This window comes from Melospiza georgiana, chromosome 7 (genome assembly GCF_028018845.1).
Source record: "Melospiza georgiana isolate bMelGeo1 chromosome 7, bMelGeo1.pri, whole genome shotgun sequence".
NCBI classification, from domain to species: domain Eukaryota; kingdom Metazoa; phylum Chordata; class Aves; order Passeriformes; family Passerellidae; genus Melospiza; species Melospiza georgiana.
In genome coordinates, this window is record NC_080436.1 from 21,372,954 (window position 1) to 21,393,698 (window position 20,745).

Below are 20,745 nucleotides of genomic sequence, written 5' to 3' on the forward strand. Positions count from 1 at the left end.
TTTAAAATGTATCAAAGGGACAGCACATGGCAAGCAGCACTTGTTGCAAATTATATTGGCATTCAACACATTAATGATCATTTGAAACAGTAAAAATCACATCCAAAGTTTCAATTTGTGCTTCCAGTATAAGTGTGGGGAAGGAGGGCTGCAGCATAAATACTGCTACATGCAGGACCTTGTACAGTACCTTGTTTTGGCTATGGAGCCCAGCTGCTGCTGTTCTTGGATGAGCTCAGCCAGCTGTTTTTGCAAAGACATCTCTTTACCGTGTACTTGCTTAATAAACGGATGTTCCAAAAGATGGGTGACCGAAGGACGCTGCTCAAAATCTTTGATCAGACACCTGAAATAGGGGTGACAGAGAAATAGGGGTCTCAGACAATGATGTTATCATTACAGCATGCATTGAGTCAGCTTACTGTGTGGCTGTCACTGTTACAAGACTCTTCCATACTGCAATAAATCTGGCATAAAATACTTAGCTAAGTGAAGGCACTCCACAAGAATACAGTATAAAGGCTAAAAACTTGAGCTTATTTAATCTCTCTTTTTAACTGTAACTAGATAAAAGGAAAAAAAAAGACATTGTATCCTGTAAGAGCTGTACAGTTAATATACATAAAAATTAAGATGAATAGACAATACTTCATTTTAATTTTCTATCTATTCTCTGATGAGAGGTTGACCATGAACTCAGTAGGGTTCAGCCTACTGAGAACCACAAGTGAAACCTGTGGTGCAGCACTACTCAGAAGGATTTGATACACAGCTTTGGTTTTAAACGAATGCTATGGGTAGATATCGCAATGATGAGTGTTAGCATAAGAATCATAGAAAATTCTGCAAACCTGCACAATTCAGTCTGGAAGAGAAAGGAATCAGTCAGAATTAAATGGTACCAAAATTCTTTCTGTGAACTGGTGCAGTACAGGTGAACTAATAATGAGTAAAGAAATACATGCTATTAAATCAGCATAAAATAAAGTACTATACTAATTTATATAATTGAGATTTAAGTTTGGAGAAACCATCACTCAAGCTGAATTATTTTCTGCATAATAAAGCTGAAATAATACCATTCAAACATAAGAATGATCCAACAGGATAAGACTGCTTTCAAGTATCCTCTAATTAAAAATATTAAATCATTCTATTCATCTTGCTCAAATAATAATGATATTGGTATTATTTGAGAATGTGAAAAAGAAGTGCTGCAATTCAGTATATACCTCCCTTCTAGTATCTATAATTTTAGCAAATTATAGCTCAAGATGAATTTATTTGATGAGATGCATTCATATTACATACTTTACAATTTCCTTTCATATTTGCTGAATAAGTACCTAAGTACTTCCCTTGCAGGGCCAAATACCACAAATCAAGACTATCATTTTAGCCAAAAGTTCAGAGAAACTTAAATACTTTTCAAAATTTATATTCCAGTAATAAAAGCAACAATGTACAAAATTTAAACTACATTACAAAAAATCATACACATTAATTGATTTCAAATACTATCAAACACATTAGCAAGTTATTAATGTTTAGCCTCACCTCAAAGACTTTACTGAAGACTAAAGTATGGTCTTAAAATGATACCGGAAATATCTTTGAACATAACTTTAATACTCTAGGTTCCTGAAAATCATTTTACTAACCTGTTTTGTACATCTATTCCAGAAAAGAAAGTCTGTAAAATGTGTTACCAGTTTTGGAACTGTTTTGGTGAATTTCGCTATAGGCTGGAACTGTAGCCTCCTGATAGAAACACTAAAGCAACACCACCTGCTTTATCTCCATCCCTCTGGGCACAACACTATAAATACCAGTCCTTCCCCTCCAGGAAAAGATCCATCATTAGCCTTGAACAGGTTCTGACAATCTCCCCTACCCCTTTTCTTTTTTGTAATCTGGGAGTTTTAAAAGTCAATACACCCACACAGACAATACAATCTATGCCAATCCCGTTTAAATTCATGTTTCCTGAGAGAAAGGAAAAAAGCATTTGAAAAGAAAGACAACATTAATCAGGAAGACAGACGAAAAGAGAACAAGACAATAAGTGCTATGCATTATACAAATTCACAGATTGATGGCAAGTACTTGAAGTGGAGATTTCAGTCTGAAAAAGCTCATGCACTCATGATTTTTACCATTCTATCAATGATTCCAATTTTACAGTGTTTATGCTTTATTGTTAATAAATAAATGTTCTTGTTAAATTTGATTTCATCCAGAGTTTTTCAGTACTATAACTGAATCCAAGTGAATCGACACCATAGGATCATGGATAGTTTGTGTTGGAAGGGACCTTTCAAGGTCATGTAGTTCAAACCCCCTGCAATGCACAGGGACATGAACTATATGAAGTTGCTCAGAACCCTGTTCAACTTGACCTTGACTCTTTCCAAGGATGGGGCATCTACCAAGCTCTGTCAGTGTTCCACCTCAACCCAAAAAAGTCCTTCTGAGATCTAGTCTGAATTCACTCTCTTTTTGCTTAAAACCTCTTGTCCTATCAGAAAAGGCACTTGCTTTTCAGTTTAAATGGATTATCTTCAAAAAATTACACAGTTCCAGACAGGATATCTTGTGTTTATCAAAAGCGTGAAGAACATGCAAATCTTAGACCTGGTGGCCTGCAGTTATTAATATGAATTCTCTGAGCTCTGAACACTCACAAAACCACTCTACAGACAGGATGCAGAAGCTGCATGAGAATTTTTCTATACACATGGCCCCTAGGTGAGAAATCAAAATGTCCAGGATACTGCACTCATTGTGGAATCCTAACAAGAAGAGACATTTTGGAGAAAAAAAGTTCTTAGCTTCTCTCTAGCATGCCTGAAATGCGAGCTTTTAGATCTGGAAGACGTTTTAATGAGCACAGGTAAGTTCTGTGAAGGAGGTGGTCTTGGAGATCTTTCAGATTATCTCTGTTTCTGTCCATAATCCTACCAATCCCCCACTGACCATTCACTTTGTGTGCATGCTTCCCTTTGCAACAACCAATGTTTGTCTCTTGTTTCATCTAAATGCAGCCTTCATCCTCTGGCAGTAGGATATTGCTGCAGTCTGTGTTCATGTAGGATTTCACTTGAAACACGACCAAAACTCTGTTAAATTGCAGGATGACTAAGTTAATGACACAAGACACATCAACATGATTCTGTGATCAAACTCTCTCTGTTCCAAGCTCAGACAGAGCACACCTCCTCTTGTGCCAAGTCTGTGCCTGCATGGGAAGAACAGAGTCCTTTCAGATGGTTAATGAGATGACACACCAAAGCAGAGAGCTAGTAACTAACAGCTGTGCAAGAGTGAGGGAAAGCTGCTTAAATTCATGTCTGTAGCTTCATGTATGAGTACTTCAGCTTCAGGGAAGAGACTAACAGGAGAATGAACATTTCCACTGGAGTTGGTTTAATCCATCAAGTCAAATGGCAAGTTCCTAGCACTCGTGTCACAAAGAAAGAGCAGGTTGGCCATGAGGAATTGAAGTGTGTGAGGCACACACCCTCCTTTGCCTCTAAACAGCAGAAGTTTTGACACAGTCACTTCTAGAAATTAGCCCTTGCTAGGTTTCAAATGCAGTAAACAGCTTGCAGCTGTCACTGTAGGTACTGAGGGCTCAGTCTGTACTCAAACATTCAGTGCCAATTTGATGTCTCACCAGGCTTGCTGCGATGGAATGTATGATGGAAAGCTGTCATGTGACACTGAAAACATAGCCCTTATGTTTCCCAGTGCATACTCCTTTGTCCTTATTCCTCTCTATGTAGGAAAGGCCTATTGATATTCTGCTTCTACACACTGTCAGTTCAACTGTGTTGCTTTTAGTGCAACATGAATGCCTGCTGCTGCTGCTGTTCTTAGTAAACATCATCTGTAAAATAAAAATTCTTGGGCCACCACTTAAGTTCTAATGAAAAATGATGCATCAGACTGCTGGTGTCACTGCAGGTGTTCAATAAGGTGTCATCATCCCCTACTAGAAGCAGTATTGACACTACAATGCTCTTCAGAAATAAACAAATATAGAATATCAGTTCTTACAATTCTAAAGCCTGCACAAAGGTGAGAATTATCACAACATTTTCTGATGACCCACACTCTGACATGGAATTATAATGTGTGGAAAAGTTAACTATATGTGTGAGTTCAAACTTGCCAGTAAATTCAGGGAGAAGATGTATCCAACATATATGCCAGAAAAAAAGACATCAAAAAGTAATAAACACTCAGTAATGTCAACATTTGGAAGAGTACAGTAACAAAACAGCTTTTACAATTTCCCTCATCACAAAATATTCCGAAAAAAATGTGTGCATTGTACAAGTGAAATACAACATAAAAAACCCTATTAATGAAGGATTTGCTTCTGAGGAAAAAAGAAAACAAAAACATCTTCAGCTTCTCATCTGAGCATTCATTTAAAACCAGTTTGGACAGTTAGCTCAGACACTGTCAAACATCAACCATACTGCAATTATTCATAAAACCAGTAAATGTGCTGCACCTGCAAATTCAGCCAAATTGTTTGGCTCATGGAAATTAAAAAAAAATATATATATAAAAGGTGGTGCATTGAGGAAATTGAATTGAGGAAATTGACTAGCAAATCGACTAGCAAATCTACTACAAGATGTGTTTGAAGTAAGGTATGATGAAAGTATCACATTTAGTCTCCTATTCTTTTAGATCAAAAATAACAGAAAGGCTAAGCAAGCAGAGATTGAAAAAAGAAACAAAAATTGTAGGTTTGCCTTGATGAAAGTCAATCCATTATCTACTTGGAAATTCCAGTATCTTCCATCATGCTTTCTTAGCAGAAAATTAATTCTCAGAATTCATTAGCGTCACTACATTAAACATTTACACTAAATAGGTTGCAGCCATTTGCTGCAATCTCACAGCCAAGCTCCTAAGCACCATTTCCATTCTGCCACAATTACAAGCAAAGATGAAGCATTTATTAGCAGAGGATAAGAGCAGCCTCCCATCCACACAGGCCCATCCGAGACAGCCTCTAAAAATTCACTGGCTGCTTGCACTCGGATGATAACATTGTTGGAATTGCTGGGTCTCGACAGTGTAAACAGCCATTTCACGAGGGGCGAATCAGATGGCTCAGAAGGAGAGATATTTATCAGCATTCATGAGCTAATATTTACTAATGAATAAATGGAAAGAAATAGCTTTCATAAGAACTGCAGTGGTGGTCTAAGTCTTCTGTGTGTTCAAAAATAGAAAAATAATTACTAATGTTACTCACTATTGCAGCCAAATCTAAGTAGAGCAGCAGCAGTTCTTTCTTTCAGAAATTCTCTTTCCTTTGATCTATTATGATCTATTTGACCCCAAGTACTTTCTTTAAAGAGAAAGAAATCAAGTAGCTGCAACTCTCACATCTTAGTTACACTATGATTTATCACCAGCATTTCGGTTTTTTTCAATTAGTACATTTTGTAAATGCTACATTTTCTCGTGATTTCTTATCTGCTAGAAGTATATTGCTGGAAGTCATTTTGCCTCATAACCCCAATACCCAACCAGACTTCAAGCACCTATTTAATACCTACATGCATGGAAGACACATAGCTTAATATTTGGAAGAAACAATGACTCTATATTAGACTACATTAGAGCTGGGGAATTCACACAACAGCCTCTGGGTAACAGTGAAATAAACTCCCTGTGCTGTTCAACTGTTATCTGTTAGCTAAAGTCCTCACTGCCACTCCTCTGGTCCTTATCTCCCTGCCACTCTCTGCCTCATCAGGGTGCTTTCCCCATCACCTGCTCCTCTCACAGCTCTAGACCATTCTCCCCTGCCCTCCACATATTTCGCTCCTTGCACTCCTTGTCTAGCACTGAGGAATCTTTCCAAGACTGTTATTAGGATAAAAGAACTTTCCAGGGTTTTGAACCAGACTCCAGGTCATCCTAAAATGCTAAGATCCTCTCATCCCAGTCCCAATAAATACAGTTACCAGACTGCCCTCAAAGATAGAGAGGTTCTAGAGTGGTTCAGCTGAGGTTCTAGAGTGGAAATTTCCCAGAGGAACAAAGGAAAGAGTAAGGTCATATCCTCTTGAAAGGAGGGAGCATTCTCTCTTTAGCAGGGAGAATGAGGTGTCTAGGTTCTGAGATCTTTTTTTTTTTTGACTCTGCATACTTACCTGATTACTTACATCACAAGGTTGCTTCATGATGCAAGATTAATGAAATCAAAACCATGACCTCAAATGGGTTGACTCCCCCTGCTTAGAGAAGTGGAAGGACAGACACTGACAAGGCAGGATCATCTATGACCACACACTAGGCTAGAAACTTTCCAGTCAAGGAAGGAAAAATAATCTCTGAGATTATTTTAGCTGGTTAAAATGCTCAGTACCTGAGTGTTCCTTCCACCTCTGAACCACATGTAGCTGTGGCAGGCACTGGTCAGTTACGAGCAGCCAAGAGGTGGAGAAGACATTTTCATAAACTACATCTGTAATAAGATGCAGGAATGTGCCTGCTTCTCTGACACTTCCCTGCTTTCCACTTGCAGGCCTGCCCAACCCCCACTGCTGCAGGTCACTAATTCACAAAAGTGAACTAAAAAAATGTGACAGCTTTGCCAACAGCATTTCTGTTTTCAGTCCTAATTCAGCAGGACTCACAGGATAGAAATAACCTTATCTTCAGGACTATATATAGCTGTCCCTTTGCAGAAAGCAAATGCTGGGCATTAGGGATATGTGTGTAGGTTGAATAGGGCTCGTGTCCTGCACAGCATCCCATGATAAATAATAAGGATTTTACTGTTCATTCTGATACAATCAAATATCAGGATGAAAGACTGAATTTATGACAAAGAACTCCATCATCACATGCATGGTATAAATTCTGATGGTCAGAACACATTTATAACATTATTGATCTGCCTTTTGGTAGCAAATGCTGTAAACTACTAATCCTCCCTAAGAATGAGACAAATACTCAAACACTGAAATGTCACCATCACCTATTTTCCTAATAAATCTTCTTTCAGTTTAATGTTCAACATCAAGCACTATATAGTATAATTTAGAGCACACATCTGAAACATAACAAAGATTCTATTGCACTGAAATTGTAAAATTAGGTGTAGTAAATACCTTTACCTCTTCTAAATCTTCAAAACTTACAGTAGGTTTCCTAGCCTTGTTTGGGCTGAGTAAGCATTTCAAGTTTTTTGGGCTCATATACATGGTTTAGAGAACAAACAACAGAAACTCTATGGAGTTGCACCTCTTGCAGATCTTTAACATGGATCTGACAATCGTTCATGTTGAAATCTTTGAAATTTTACCAGTGACAACAGAAATACTATCAGAGCAACTCTAGGGAGAATCTCAAAACCACAATACACTTATTTCTTGAATGGTGAAATTTATGAATTGCCTTTCACCAGGAATGGGTCTGCTCTGTTTCTTTGCTCTCTCCTTGAAGGCCCAGAAAAACAAAAACCCTTCAGAACCTTGGACAACTGAAGCTTTTTGTTAGAAACAGTATGTTTTGCATGTGTACCAGATATTCTCCCTTAGGTACATATCCCACTTTGACACTATAGCATGCAGCTGATTTGAGGCAGGATTTTTACTACAACTACTCATTAGAAACTTGAACATAACTCTATTCATTGTATATGTCCATTCCTCTGTATAAATCCATATGTTTCATGCAACGTTCCAAAGTGGCAGAGATCTTTTGTCAGGTACTTTAATTCAGTATTTCAAGTTCATCTGCAGACAGATTCTGAGAGTCTACATCAATGAATGAAATGCAAAAATGTACAGATTTGGTGATAACCTTACACATCCCAGTCTGTATCTTTTTGACATTTGCAAACCTCTGCCTTCCCAGACACTGTGAAATTAATAAGTTATGTCAAATGCACATCATGTTCTCAGTGAAAGAAATGTAAAATATTCTTTATGTAACATGAACAGAATGTCACTAAACAACTGCTTAAATTGTGAAAAAAACTTTATCTGCATTCAGAGAAGTTAAATATAAATGGACCACTTCAAACCTATATAATCTAGATGATCTATCAAGTGAATAACTCAAAGTAGACTCATCAACATGAAATTCAGCTTGCTAAGCCGTGTTTAAATTAAGTACAAAAAAGTGAGTTTATCAGCACAAAAAATTATCTTGGACTGTATTTGCAATGTCATTGCTAAAAGTTACATTCTGATGGTAAACATGACCATAAATCCTTAAGTTCACATTTTGACTTTATTACTTCCTGAATTTCTTAATTCTTTAATCCCCTCCAGCTCAAGAATGACTAATTAATTCAAAGAACCATAATAGCTCATCATTGGTTAAATAAATTTAAAAGGAAAATGTCTGTCTCTGGAGATACAACTACTAATTTTAATTAAAATTACCATTTTGTGATGTAATGTAAATAAAAGTTATTGCATTCTTCTGCTACAAGAATATATTAACTCTACTGTTTATCCCTCAAATCGGTCAAGCCAAGAAAATTTTTTGCCACTGCCGTGGTAGTTTACATGGTCTTACAGGTATAAGTCCTATTGATACATAGATAAAATGAAGGTAATTAATTATACATGATGACTGGAGAGGCAAATTTTCATACACAATCACAGCAGTTTAGATGAGTACACATACATAGAACTTTACTGACCTTATATCAATAAAGTATATATGTGCTGCCTGTATCTTAGTAGATAACAAATACAAAATTAGGCTGTTGCCAGAAATGAGAGCTGAAATTGTGTCTTCTCTGTATTTTTTAAAAACAAAATATCTAACTCAGATTCCCTGTCCTCATTGTAAAAATTCTTATGGGAACAACACATAACATTCTTCATCTCAAGTCAAGGTCAACAGAGCTGGGAATGGAAACAGATTCACCAAGCTAAAAACCATCTTCATACTCTCAGTTCAGATTTTGTAAACATTGCATCTGAGTAAAATGCTGCTGCAAAATCTTAATCTCTTGTGGTCATAGTATCATAACTAAAAGTATAGATTTCATTCCTGAAAAATATATGATCATGATTTCAGCAGCTTAAAGATTTACCAACAATGAAACTTCCAGCTTAAGAATGTTGAAAATCACTGGAATATGTTAGAGATCACTTATAAAAAAATCCCTCTCGAGACAACGGCATTTCAAGGGATGGCAAAATGGGGTGAAAAAAGCTACAGTGACCAAGTTTGGCAATCTTAGCATGAACAAAATTATTGCATAAACCAAACAGAAATCAAAAGCTTAGCCAAAGCTACATGCTCGGTTTTGGTCAATACAGAGATCTGGCCTGCAACTTGAACAGATAAGCTTGTTATGCAAATGACGTTAGCATCAAGAAGGAGGCAGATAATGAAATCATTCAAAAGCTAACCACTCATCACAAGGGTGACAGAAACATCAGGCAAGGTCCTAACACATGGACAAAAGGCACTATGGAATTTATACAATCACTGCTTTTAATTTATCATAACTAGGCTGTCACAAGGCCAGCATCAACAAATGCATAACTAATGCATATAAATGAGCCAATTATCAGTAATGGCTAAAAGGTTTGCAGTTGTATGATCCAATGTTTCATTATCTAAATTTTTCTAGAAAGTCCACTAATGTAAATCTAAGTCTCCATAAAAACATCCTGTAACCTCTGCATCGTAACAACTTTACTAACACATGCCCAAGAATAGAACAGTGTCAGAGAGAATTCAGTTTCTGTAGTCTCCTAAAGGCAGCTATAGCACAGGGTATTTATTACAATTGTTGCATTTCTCCATGTTAAGAGAACCATGTATGAGTATATTTCCTTACTTCACCATGCACATCACTGTAAAAATGAAAAGCAAGGCTTGAGAACCTGCAAAAGTTGATGATGAGGAAGTAATTAAGCAAAAGTAAATAATAATCCATATGATTAATAAGATACAATTTCAATATATAAAAACCTCAAAGGACAAGATTAAAAACAAGTTTTGCCACAAAGTATTAACATCTGACTCGTTCTATGACCAGTGCATGTTGAACTACATGACTGAACAAATGCTAAGAAATGTTTCACAGAGTTTTTTGTATTGTTCCAAGTCTCAGCAGGGACTTCTAAAAGGGAAGACACCAAGAAAGAAAAACTTACATAACAATGCTGAAGGTTAATGCACAATGTTCCTGACACAGGAATGCAATCTTATTTACCAGGTGCAGTGACTTTCTAAAGCACAAGTGGAATATAATCCATTAGTGCTGGTCCCCCAGAATTTAGACTACAGCCTTTAAATACAATGCAACCAATGGTTTTTTATACAGAATGAAATTTATCCATCACTTAGTGACCCTTGTACTTAAACACTGAATCTGCCATAGATGCCAATGTACCCTGCTGTGTAAACAAGGACATGCATTATGGAGATCAGAACTTGGATCAACCTGCTCTAGAGGAATGTACTTCTGCTACCTACACTGAAGAGATTCTGAGTTACACTGCAGCAATAACAAGAACAACATCCCTCCTCTGTAGGTCAAACATTACACTGTATCTCACCTTCCTGTCTGCTTAAAGATCAGCATAGTAAATATCACCATTTTTCACAGATTACGAATAAAATTTGCATTAGTGTTTTTCTTTTCAACTTCTTCTAAAATGGAAAGACATTACTACACAACTAGTTGAAAAAGGTATCAGGTAGGGATATTGTGCTCCACAAGTAATTGGATACACCAAGGAACAAAACAGATGCACAAAATGTGCATATTTACAAACCTATCATGAAAAGTCAGTACTGACAAGTGATGTTACAGTAGTATTCCCCACATTACACAATTTGGGCTGTAATTGGTTCCAATGAAATACTGAAGAATATTAAAAATCCCTCATAAAAGTGGCAGTAAGATTTTTGAATTCAATGCTAGCAACTACTAAACTATGATTTCCTAGTGTCACTGTAAAAAGAAAAAGAGAATGCAAAAGCATATTTGCATATTTTAGTTTGATGACAGCTGCATTCATCATGCTCTCCATACTATTGGTGCTCAATTAAATATATACAGTACCTATATATATATATAAAAGGCATTTCTTTCCCTTCTTATCTTTCAAATTCTTATTTTAAATGACCAGCAGTTATTTTCACTAATCCTTTTTTTCCTCAACACAATATTTCAATGGAAAACTATCAAGGAAATCAGGTATATTTGATATATCTGTTCCAGGTCCATCAAAATCAAGAGACTCAAATGAAGAAAATTACATAAGAAGATCAAACTGTGCTGTAAAACTTTTGAAAAGTGAAGCATGGCCTAGAGTTATGAAAAGAAAACTGTAGTTAAAAACCTGAAAAAGCAGTAACTCCATAAGAAAATTCTGTTTTCAGATTGGCACACATAGGTCTTGCTGAATAAGCTGTTTTAAAAGGAAAAAAAAACTCACTGTGAAATGAAATGGTTGAATCCTCTGCACCATTTTTCAGGATGTAGCAAAGTAGGTGGAGGGTTTCTGAAAAACAAAGATTTGAATTTTAAAATGTTAATGTTATCTCACAGATCAAAGATGCTCCTGGTTCCAGCAGGGAGAAAACGATACTTGAGAAAGTTACAGTTAAATTGTCTATGGGATGCCTTGAGATGCATGTTGGTTTCTCTTGCTGTTGCTTATTCACTGGCAGCTCTCTTTTCTTGTCCTTCTCCTTTTATGTCAATACCTTTGAAGCTGGTAGTCAGTACAGCTCACAATGTACTTCCCAACCTGTCCCTTTCAATTCAGCCTGACTGAAAATGTAATATTAACCTAGACATCAAACTACTTTAACCCTTTGCCCAAGATCACTTATTCTGATCAAAACTTTTAAAGTATGGATAAGAATGAGCTGTAGGATTTTCAGTCTGGGTTTCAATCTGTATTCAGTTTGGATGACACTGTAAACTCTAGAACTGTTAAAAATAGATGCTATTTCTAAACATCTAGCAGTATTTTTATATTAAATAGTAAGACAGCCTTTGTAAAAATAATTTTTCAACTCTAATACATTCCATGGTAGTTGACATAAAATTCCTTTCCATCGATTTTTACTCTTACAATTTAATTATATAAATATACAAAGCAGGACCTACAGGTCATATTGAGTGAAGCAAATTTTAAGAGGCTCAAATTTAGGATGACCAGCTTACAGCAAGAATTGTTCATAAAACCATATATTATATTCTACCATGTTATCCTCCAGAGGTTTCCTCTGCACCTTAAATTTTGCTAAGTACTGAAGCCTAATTGAACATTTTAAGATTAAACTTACAAAGGTCTTTGATGAAACCTTAATCATCTATCTTTTGCTGCATTTGAGGGTCACATATTACTGAACTGTCAGGGAAAAACAATCACAGTAAGACTTCTTCTACAACATAAACACAATAATACTGTAGATTATATAACAAATCACATCATTTCTACTGTGGCCACATTCCACAGAATAACATTGCTTGGAAACATCTCACAAAACAAAAATGAAAACAGCATAAGCAACATAAATTAGTGCTGATTTGCTCAATAGTCAGGAGTTTTTCATGCATATTCTTTGAAAAATGAGTTCCATTGAACAATTACTCTAAAAAATGCAAGCAAATTTGTTCAAAAAAATTGCTGTGGCTTTGTAATAGATGGACCATTTTGTTCATCTGCATTTTTTCAAAACAAATTCAGCCAAAAGATTGCACTGCAGCATGACAAGTTTGCTGAAATTACTACCTTATTACCTTTCTCTTTTGCTTCAGAAGACTAAGGGAATACACCTTTCTTCATGAAGTGAAGAAACCCGGAATGTCTGAGATGTCTATTAGTTAGCAAATGTGTTATTAAAGAAAAAAATATATCATTGGTTATTTTCAATGAGAATAACACTTCATGGTTGCCTCCCCTTCACCAGGCTCATATGTTTATGCACATCACAGAATCTGACTTTTTTACAAGCAGAAAAAAAAAAAAAAAAAGACTATTTCTAGGTATACTTCTAGAAAAACAAATCCTATATCAAAGAAAGGTAAAATTTAAAAACATCTTTGTCTATTATAACAATGGTTATACGCCCAGACATCCCACATCTGTGACCACTGCAAACAGCTTTAAGAAACAGCCAGCTGAGGTTAGTGTATGTTTCAGTCCTTACATTAAAGGAGCAGTTCTCTATCAGACACTCTGGATTCTGATGAACAACCAGCTTCTATTATGCTGTGAAGTACAGTGTATTTCCTTTTGGAATTATACTAGCACTGTCTACTGAATATTTACAGTGAAGTTTTGAATTTCATTGCGAAGTAATTTGCTTTTTCAAAAGCTCAATTACTATTAATGAAATATGCGGTTTTGCCTTTTCTATTCACAATGTTCCAAAAGGTTTTCCAGATGGTAACAATGATGCTGACAAAAAAGCATATGGGTTTGGAGGCTTTGTTAACAATCTCTCAAGGAAGATTTTTTCTGAAAAAAAGATGCAGAGATACTTTACATTAGTTGCAGATGTTATGATGGAAACAGGTGGAATTTCATCATGGAAGAACAGATCAGCAGAGGACATGTCATTCAGGAAATACAGTTTGTCATTTGCAGGTTAATGATTAATGGAGAAGGTCATTTTTAAACCATACACAACATTTTTTATCTAAGAATTACTGAACTACTAAGCTCTCACTGATAGCTACTCTCTTTGGCTGACCCAAATCAACACAACCAAGGAAGGAGTAACTACAGATGTTATCTTGATACTTTTGTATTTGTTGATAGAAGATACTATGTTATTCTTAGTGCTTTTGTAGCAAAACCATTCAACTCTGTACTTAGACAACTAAAATTTGATGCTTCAGGTACACCACCTGCAAAATGAAGCTGATAAACAAAGTCAGAACCTTAATTCATTAGCATTTGTAAATTACATTGGTTTCCCTTGGTGAAAATCATTAACTACAAAGTAAAAAAACAGTCAATCCTTTTCTGGCATCATGTGAATAAATGACTTCCAGAAGGAGGCACAACAGCATCAGCTTCCTACCTTCACTTTGCCTAAGACACTAGAAAATGTTTCATGGTGATCCCAGAAAACACCATGGCACCTCCAGAGGGGCACTTCTGCAGTAAAGACTCTAAGTTCTAGGGTAATAGGAAAAGGCAGAAATGCAAAGGTAACTCTAAACTTTTTCCATAAGCATAGCTGGTCTTTTGCAGTTTGAAATTAATAAACCATTAAGATACCTCTAATTCATATCCTGAGTCATATTTCATTAAAGAGAAAGGTAAAATAACTCATTTGCATCATCAGATGCTAAACCACAGAGAAACAACATTTACCTGACCACTTCAGCTCAAGGATCAAACTAGGGCCATTTTGAATTCCAGACTGTGTTAATTCCATTATTTGGAGTTCTGTGGCTTTTGTGTACTTGCACCAGCCAACATCATTGCATTTCATTAACACCTGACTATTTCTGCAGCACTCAAAACACATTCATAGAAGAACTAAAAACCTACCTCTCATTAATTTGCTGACATAACTTAATCTAGTTTTTTAATGTAAAATTAGAACACTCTGCATGCAATCTTTCAATCACTTCTGCCACAAGCTGAAGCACAATACAGTCTTATTTTCTATCATATTTGATGGAAATTGTGAGACGTAGATAGGAATATTATTGGGAAAAGCAGATATAATTGGGTTTGTCTTTTGAAAATGCCCTCTTTTGATGCAAGATGAGTAATCAACCATTTATTTCCCAACTTCGTCTTTTTTTCCTTTAGTTCTTTCTATAATTCCTAATTAGTCCCAGAACTACATGCTCTATTTCCTTACTGTAATGCACTGCCCTTGTGAGTAGTTTTTCTATCCTTATTCAGTGCTTGCCACGGTCACACTAATGCTGTTTTTCACCAAAAGGTTTGCTTCAGCAAAGAAAGCAGGGTTGAGATTGTACAAGACACCCATTCAGGGGAACAATGCTCCTTCTAAGGACAAGAAGACATTAGCAAGCTTATCAAGCAAGAACTGCCGCTGAATTCTGACTGATACACACACAGCTGTATGCTGGAAATATTTTAATCTATACAGCTTTATATGTTCCCATCATTCAAACTGCCTCCAAAGTCACTGCCTCCAAAGTCACAGCTGGTGAGGCAAAATTGGTCATTTTACCACAGTAAGGCAAATGATGCAGTCCAGTGAGCACCACTCATCCTTTACAGGTTAAACTGTGAACCTAATTACAGATCATGGACAATAGGTATTTGTTGATAATGAGAAAAAATAAATATTTCCATTTATGATAAAATTTTAAAAACTGAAAACACATCTACTATTTTTAAAAGTACTTCAGTAAACATATTCATAAATTTTACCAACAAAAATCACAACAGTGCCCCCAACTACCAAACGGCAACTGATCAACCCATCACATTGTTTCTAATGAGAAATTAGCAGATGAACAACCAACACCTGTCACCAGTACAGACTCTGACAATCACCACCCCCCATAAGCTGAACTATTCTTCTAGCCAGCTGAAGAGACTACAGTTCTGTTGACAGTTTCCTAGGTTTATACACAGCTAGTTTTTACACAAAAATACACTCTTTGGGCATATTTCAAAACACTAAGTGAATAAGATTTCCTCACAAAACAAAAAGGATTATTTTAATAAATACATGAATAATTTACAATAATAAACTTGTAGGAGAATTTATATAATATTAAAAGTCCTGCCACTCCAGAGCAGGACTCTCCACCTTGTGTAATCCTTCAAAAATAACCAGGTAATTCTCAAAAGAGCTCAGAAGATTTCCTGATACACTTGGTTTGTGGCCCATTCAAATTAATAAGAGGTGTTCACTGATCTGAAAGAAAATTTCAGACCCTAAACACTCTCCTATTCATCTGTCTCCTACTGAAGTCCACTGAAGTTCAACTGACTTCCATTAACATATTTCCCCAAAGCCCACTCAGCAGGAAGTAGTGTACTGTTATCAGCTCTGTGAAGGTAAGATAGAAACTATAGAAACTTGGAGAAGTGGAGAATCAGTACAAAATCATCCTTGTATATAGAGGCAGGCCTTTGAAGTTGATTTAGGTTGCTTTTTTAGTGGAAAGATATCACCAATCTGAATGCTGTTACATGGAGCCTCCATGGCTGGGAACTACAGCAGCAATTGGCTCAAGCGACCAGGAGATCAGAAAGAACACAGGATTTACAACAAAACTGGAAACTATATCAGAAGCATGGGACTGTGGCAAAATAGCTCCAGGCCCAATGCAATTGTCTGCCAATTGAGTAGTCTAGGGGGATCCAAAGTGCACCAGTCTAGAAACATTTCAGTGCTGCACTTTGTAGCCAATGTCTCATGAAGCAGATTGAGGGATCCTATGATTACTCATTTTCCCAAGTTTTGGCACACCATCCCATTACTCCTCACTGGTATTTTCCTTTTCCCTCTTTCAAGCTGAAGTTCAGTCAATGAGTCCTTGCTAGCTCCTGTGCTAGAGCTCTTTTTTTCCCCTTTGAGAGAGGCATATTCCCCTCAGGTGATAGTAGACCAGGTGTTGAACAGATCATCCCATGGTCAACAAACTCACAATTTTTCCAATTAAACCAGTCTCAGAGCCATGCATTGAGCTGATGGATCTGCCTATTCTTATCAATATTATTCCTTGCTACTGGAAGGATTCACAAAATCGCTATCTGTGCTCCTGACCCTTCAATCAATTGTCTCAAGGCCCTGAAGTCCCTTTTGACTGCCCTCAGATTTCTATTTTTTATTTCATCACTGCCAGCTTGAGCAACCAATAACAGACAGCAATTAGAGGTCCTTACTAGACTGGAAAGTCCTCCAGTAATGTCCCTTTTCTGAGCCCCTAGGGAACACTGGGAAAATTATCTTTGTTCTGTGAAGAGGAAAGATGCAGTACTACTTCCTGGGGGAAGTTTGGAGGAAAGGGGGAAGAAGGAGTTTGCTCCTGCTGAGTTTGCTCTCCAGACACATTTTCACCAGCAACTGAGTCACTTCTAAACAGTGTCATCTTCTTTCTCACTCTCCCCCTCCCTTTTCTCTGAGGACTCCTTTTCTTCTGTAAATATCTAATACAAAAGTGTTAACTTGCACTTCAATAACTTCTCTTCTAGAATTATCAAAGCCATATATCTATTCAAATAATGTGTGAGCACCTTAATTCTAGCAAGGCTGTGCTGCTTTAAACCAAGACCAAAATCTATTGAGGGAAAAGAATTGGTTAAAACCAAGTAGAACACGTGACACTGCTGCCTCATTACCGAAACAAAAATATTCTTCTTTCTTAAGTATTTTACTATCTTTTAATTACAGAAACAGAGTTATCTGATATTTCCCCTTCACTGGAATTTTCCATAGGCTATACACAGTTACAGAAATCTGGACTCAATCCAACAGCATATGAGGAATTTATATTGAATAGAAATTTAAATAGACTGCAGGATTCTAATTACCTGGAAAGGTCAAGGGTAGTAATGCACTTTTTCTAGTAAAAACCAGACTGGATACCTGTTTTCCCTCTCTCAGAAGAGAATGATGCCTATGTCATCTATAACACATACATACACATTTGCTTCTTTCTGCTTATGTGTTTACATGACTATTAATTTTGCTGCCACTAAGTAGGTGACTTAGCAGATTAACAATGAAATATGGGCTCAGCTGCAAAACAAATTCAAACCCACCAATGAAGAAAATATCAACTAGCTCTTTAAAGCACACTTAAATCAAGATTTATTCACAACTCTCCTGCTTATAATAGTTCATCAGGCAGAAAAATAATGAGCAAAAATAAACAGTAAAAGGTAGTCAGTTCCAGAATTATGCACAATCTCCTTTTGACTGTCAAGATTCACTTTATGCATTGCCAAAAGAGAGGTGCCTCAAGAAGACTAAAAACAGGCTGTCAAAAGAGGCTTTCTAAGAAACCTCCATCACAGGAACAATCTGCGATTCAAAATGCTATGTATCTGATAAACACCACCTTTAAAGTAATGAGTACAGACAGAAAAATGTACTAAGCACTCTAAATTATCTTGAAGGTCAAATAATGACCTTCAGAAAATGTATCAAACCAAATCCCAGTTACGTAATTTTTTTAGTCCATACAAACAGAAAGAAATAGATGAAAAAGTATTGCCAAGTGTTCTGCTTGGAAACATCTGGATTATCTTTGACTTTTTCCCCTGAACATTGCAATTCACAGGCCACTGGTTTCAGTCAGATTTGGCATCTGCAAGGTTTCATTAGCCTTTTTCAGAACCTGACAAGACATCATTTATTTCTGTCATTTATTCTTCAGTTTCCAGTTTCAGTTTCTGGCTTCACTGAGACAGAAACAAGTGTTTCATTTCAGAAATATTTTTGGATGGAGAGGAAAACATACAGCTTTGCATTCCAGTGGTCAAGCTTCCAAGCAAAAATTCAGCATAATTGACTTATAATTGTACTTTGTTATCTCATTTATTCACAGAAGTTTCAGAGAGTTAAAGAGGCACAAGCAAATTAAGAGCAATTGAAACAGGGGAAGTAATAGTAATTTTTATTTATAACCAGTGTTCATCTTTAGTGCAATGTAGTATTTTGCCTTTCTATTAAAATTGTTGCTCTGTGAACTTGCAAAGCAGTAGAATGTCAGTTGCCAAAGAAATGAAAATAGCAATACTTCTGTGCCTGACTGAAATACATATGGTGATGTCTAGACACTACACTTCTGTAGCTGGAATATTAAAATACTGCAATTACACAGCATATTTGTAGAAATTTATGGAGAAGCTAGACACCTTCTTAAATCTGAAAGTGAAAATCCCACAGATAAATTTAAGGACAATTCCTGAATTGTGTGCATTTCACACTCCCACTGTACATTAGCCAGTGGACTGAGTGGGACACCTGCCTGACAGCCCTGCCCAGTGAAGCAGATCCACTCTTGGAAAGCTGAAAGCTGGCTCAAGAAAGACACAGAGGGATGCTACAAACTGTTTCTTTCAAGCATAGGAAGATTGCCCAGGGAAGAACTAGACCATTTGGAGTCTGCCATGGAACAGTGTACCACAGTCCTGTGCTCCTGCTGAGATCTCCCTCTGCCCAGGAGGGCAAAGCAGAGCAAAGGCCCTGTCATGCCATGGTGCCTCTTTTTTCAAAGAGGAAGACACCTTCTCCTTCCATTTCACAAAGGTGAGCATTTTCTTACTTGAGGCTCTACAGAAGTACAAATAAACCTAATAGTAATCCCATAAAAGAAGTTTATTACCACATGATTATGTGACTGGTACTGAACATGCCATTCAATCACTACACTCAGCAAAAGCAAGCACTTGAACCCTGCACTTTCTAAGAAATTCAGCATCTTTGTATGTTATGACTCAAAATTTATTACATTTTTCAGTTTAGTATCGTATGAACTGGTATTATTCTGATAGCTCTGCCAGTCTAGTTCAGAAATAAACACTTGCAGAAGGAACACATTAGTTCAAGGTGGCACATTTCCAATGGGCCATTAGGAGGCTCATTATAAATATTCTGAAGCAATAGACTGAATAAATGCTGGAACCTAAAGAAATGTGCAAGATGTGTAAGAGTATAATTTTTTTTAAAAAAGGAATTATCATTTAAAGTAATATGTCTTTTGAGCAAGAAGACTGTGTGTGGAATGAAATGTATTTGTTCCCTCTCCTATTCCATCCAATAAGCTTTATTCTAAAATAGTTGAATTTTTGTCTGTTAAAAAACCCTAACCTGTATGGTTTAGGAATACCTGTACATTACAACTGGGGTGAAGCCTAATAAACATAGTATATGAGAAACATGAAAAAATTATTCATTACCAAAACGGTTCCATGACTGCAATTCAAATAAACCCTCTCTTAGGCAGAACTAAATGACAATAATACAGTAAGACTCATCCCAATAAACCTGTAAAGATGCTAATGTAAATCTCATGTGTTTCTTGAAACAGTTGGACAGGCCATGGAAAATAGTTTGGGGAAAAAATATTGACTCATGTAAGCTGGGGAATCTAGGAAAGGATAAAGGTAGCTAAACCACATGGAAGGTAAGAGCTGCTAATGATGGATGTAATGTGTAGCAAAGCAATTAGTGATGCAAGAAGAAACCAAAAAACAGCTACAGAGCCGATCTATTAAAATATCATGGAATACATGAAGATCAAGAGGGGGGATTTTTTTCTTTTAATGCAAGATTCAATCCTCACCTCATGGTGAATATTCCATGGTAAGCTCTGAAAAGAAGTATCTCCTGAATAAGTTTAAAAATTCAGAGAATGAAGAATTGAAAGAAGCAATGGTAAATGACAGACATAGGACAAGGGAACATTTTGAAGATGGGAAGCAGCTCCTTGGCAGAAGGAAAAAGACAATGCCAAGATTGGGAAAAATATCAAAGTACTAACAAAGTGAGAAGCGCAAAAAGTAGAAATGAGAGACAAAAAAGATGATAAAGACAAATTAAAATCCCCAAAGGCAAAACTAGGACAGAGAAGTAAAAATACATCTACAATAAAAATAGAGGGTATAAGATGGAACACAATTCTTCCTTCCTTCCTGAACTTCCTCTCAGTAATTAATTACAAGTAACTATGGTGATTACATACTTTTTAACATGACACGAGCACTCAATTTTAAATAACACATAGAATGGCTAAACAAAGAAGAAAATTATACTTTC

General features: G+C 36.4%; 1 protein-coding gene across 2 annotated transcripts in view; it reads right to left on the reverse strand.

Annotated features, from left to right (window-relative positions):
• MYO3B (myosin IIIB) overlaps window positions 1–20,745 on the reverse strand; it is a 188,348-nt gene that overhangs the window by 111,312 nt on the left and 56,291 nt on the right. For both annotated transcript variants that reach the window (XM_058027793.1, XM_058027794.1), the window contains 2 exons: window positions 11,457–11,522; window positions 191–346 (listed from right to left, as the gene is read on the reverse strand). In XM_058027793.1, coding sequence (XP_057883776.1) covers window positions 191–346; window positions 11,457–11,522 — 222 coding nt within the window. The remainder of the gene's footprint in view (window positions 1–190; window positions 347–11,456; window positions 11,523–20,745) is intronic.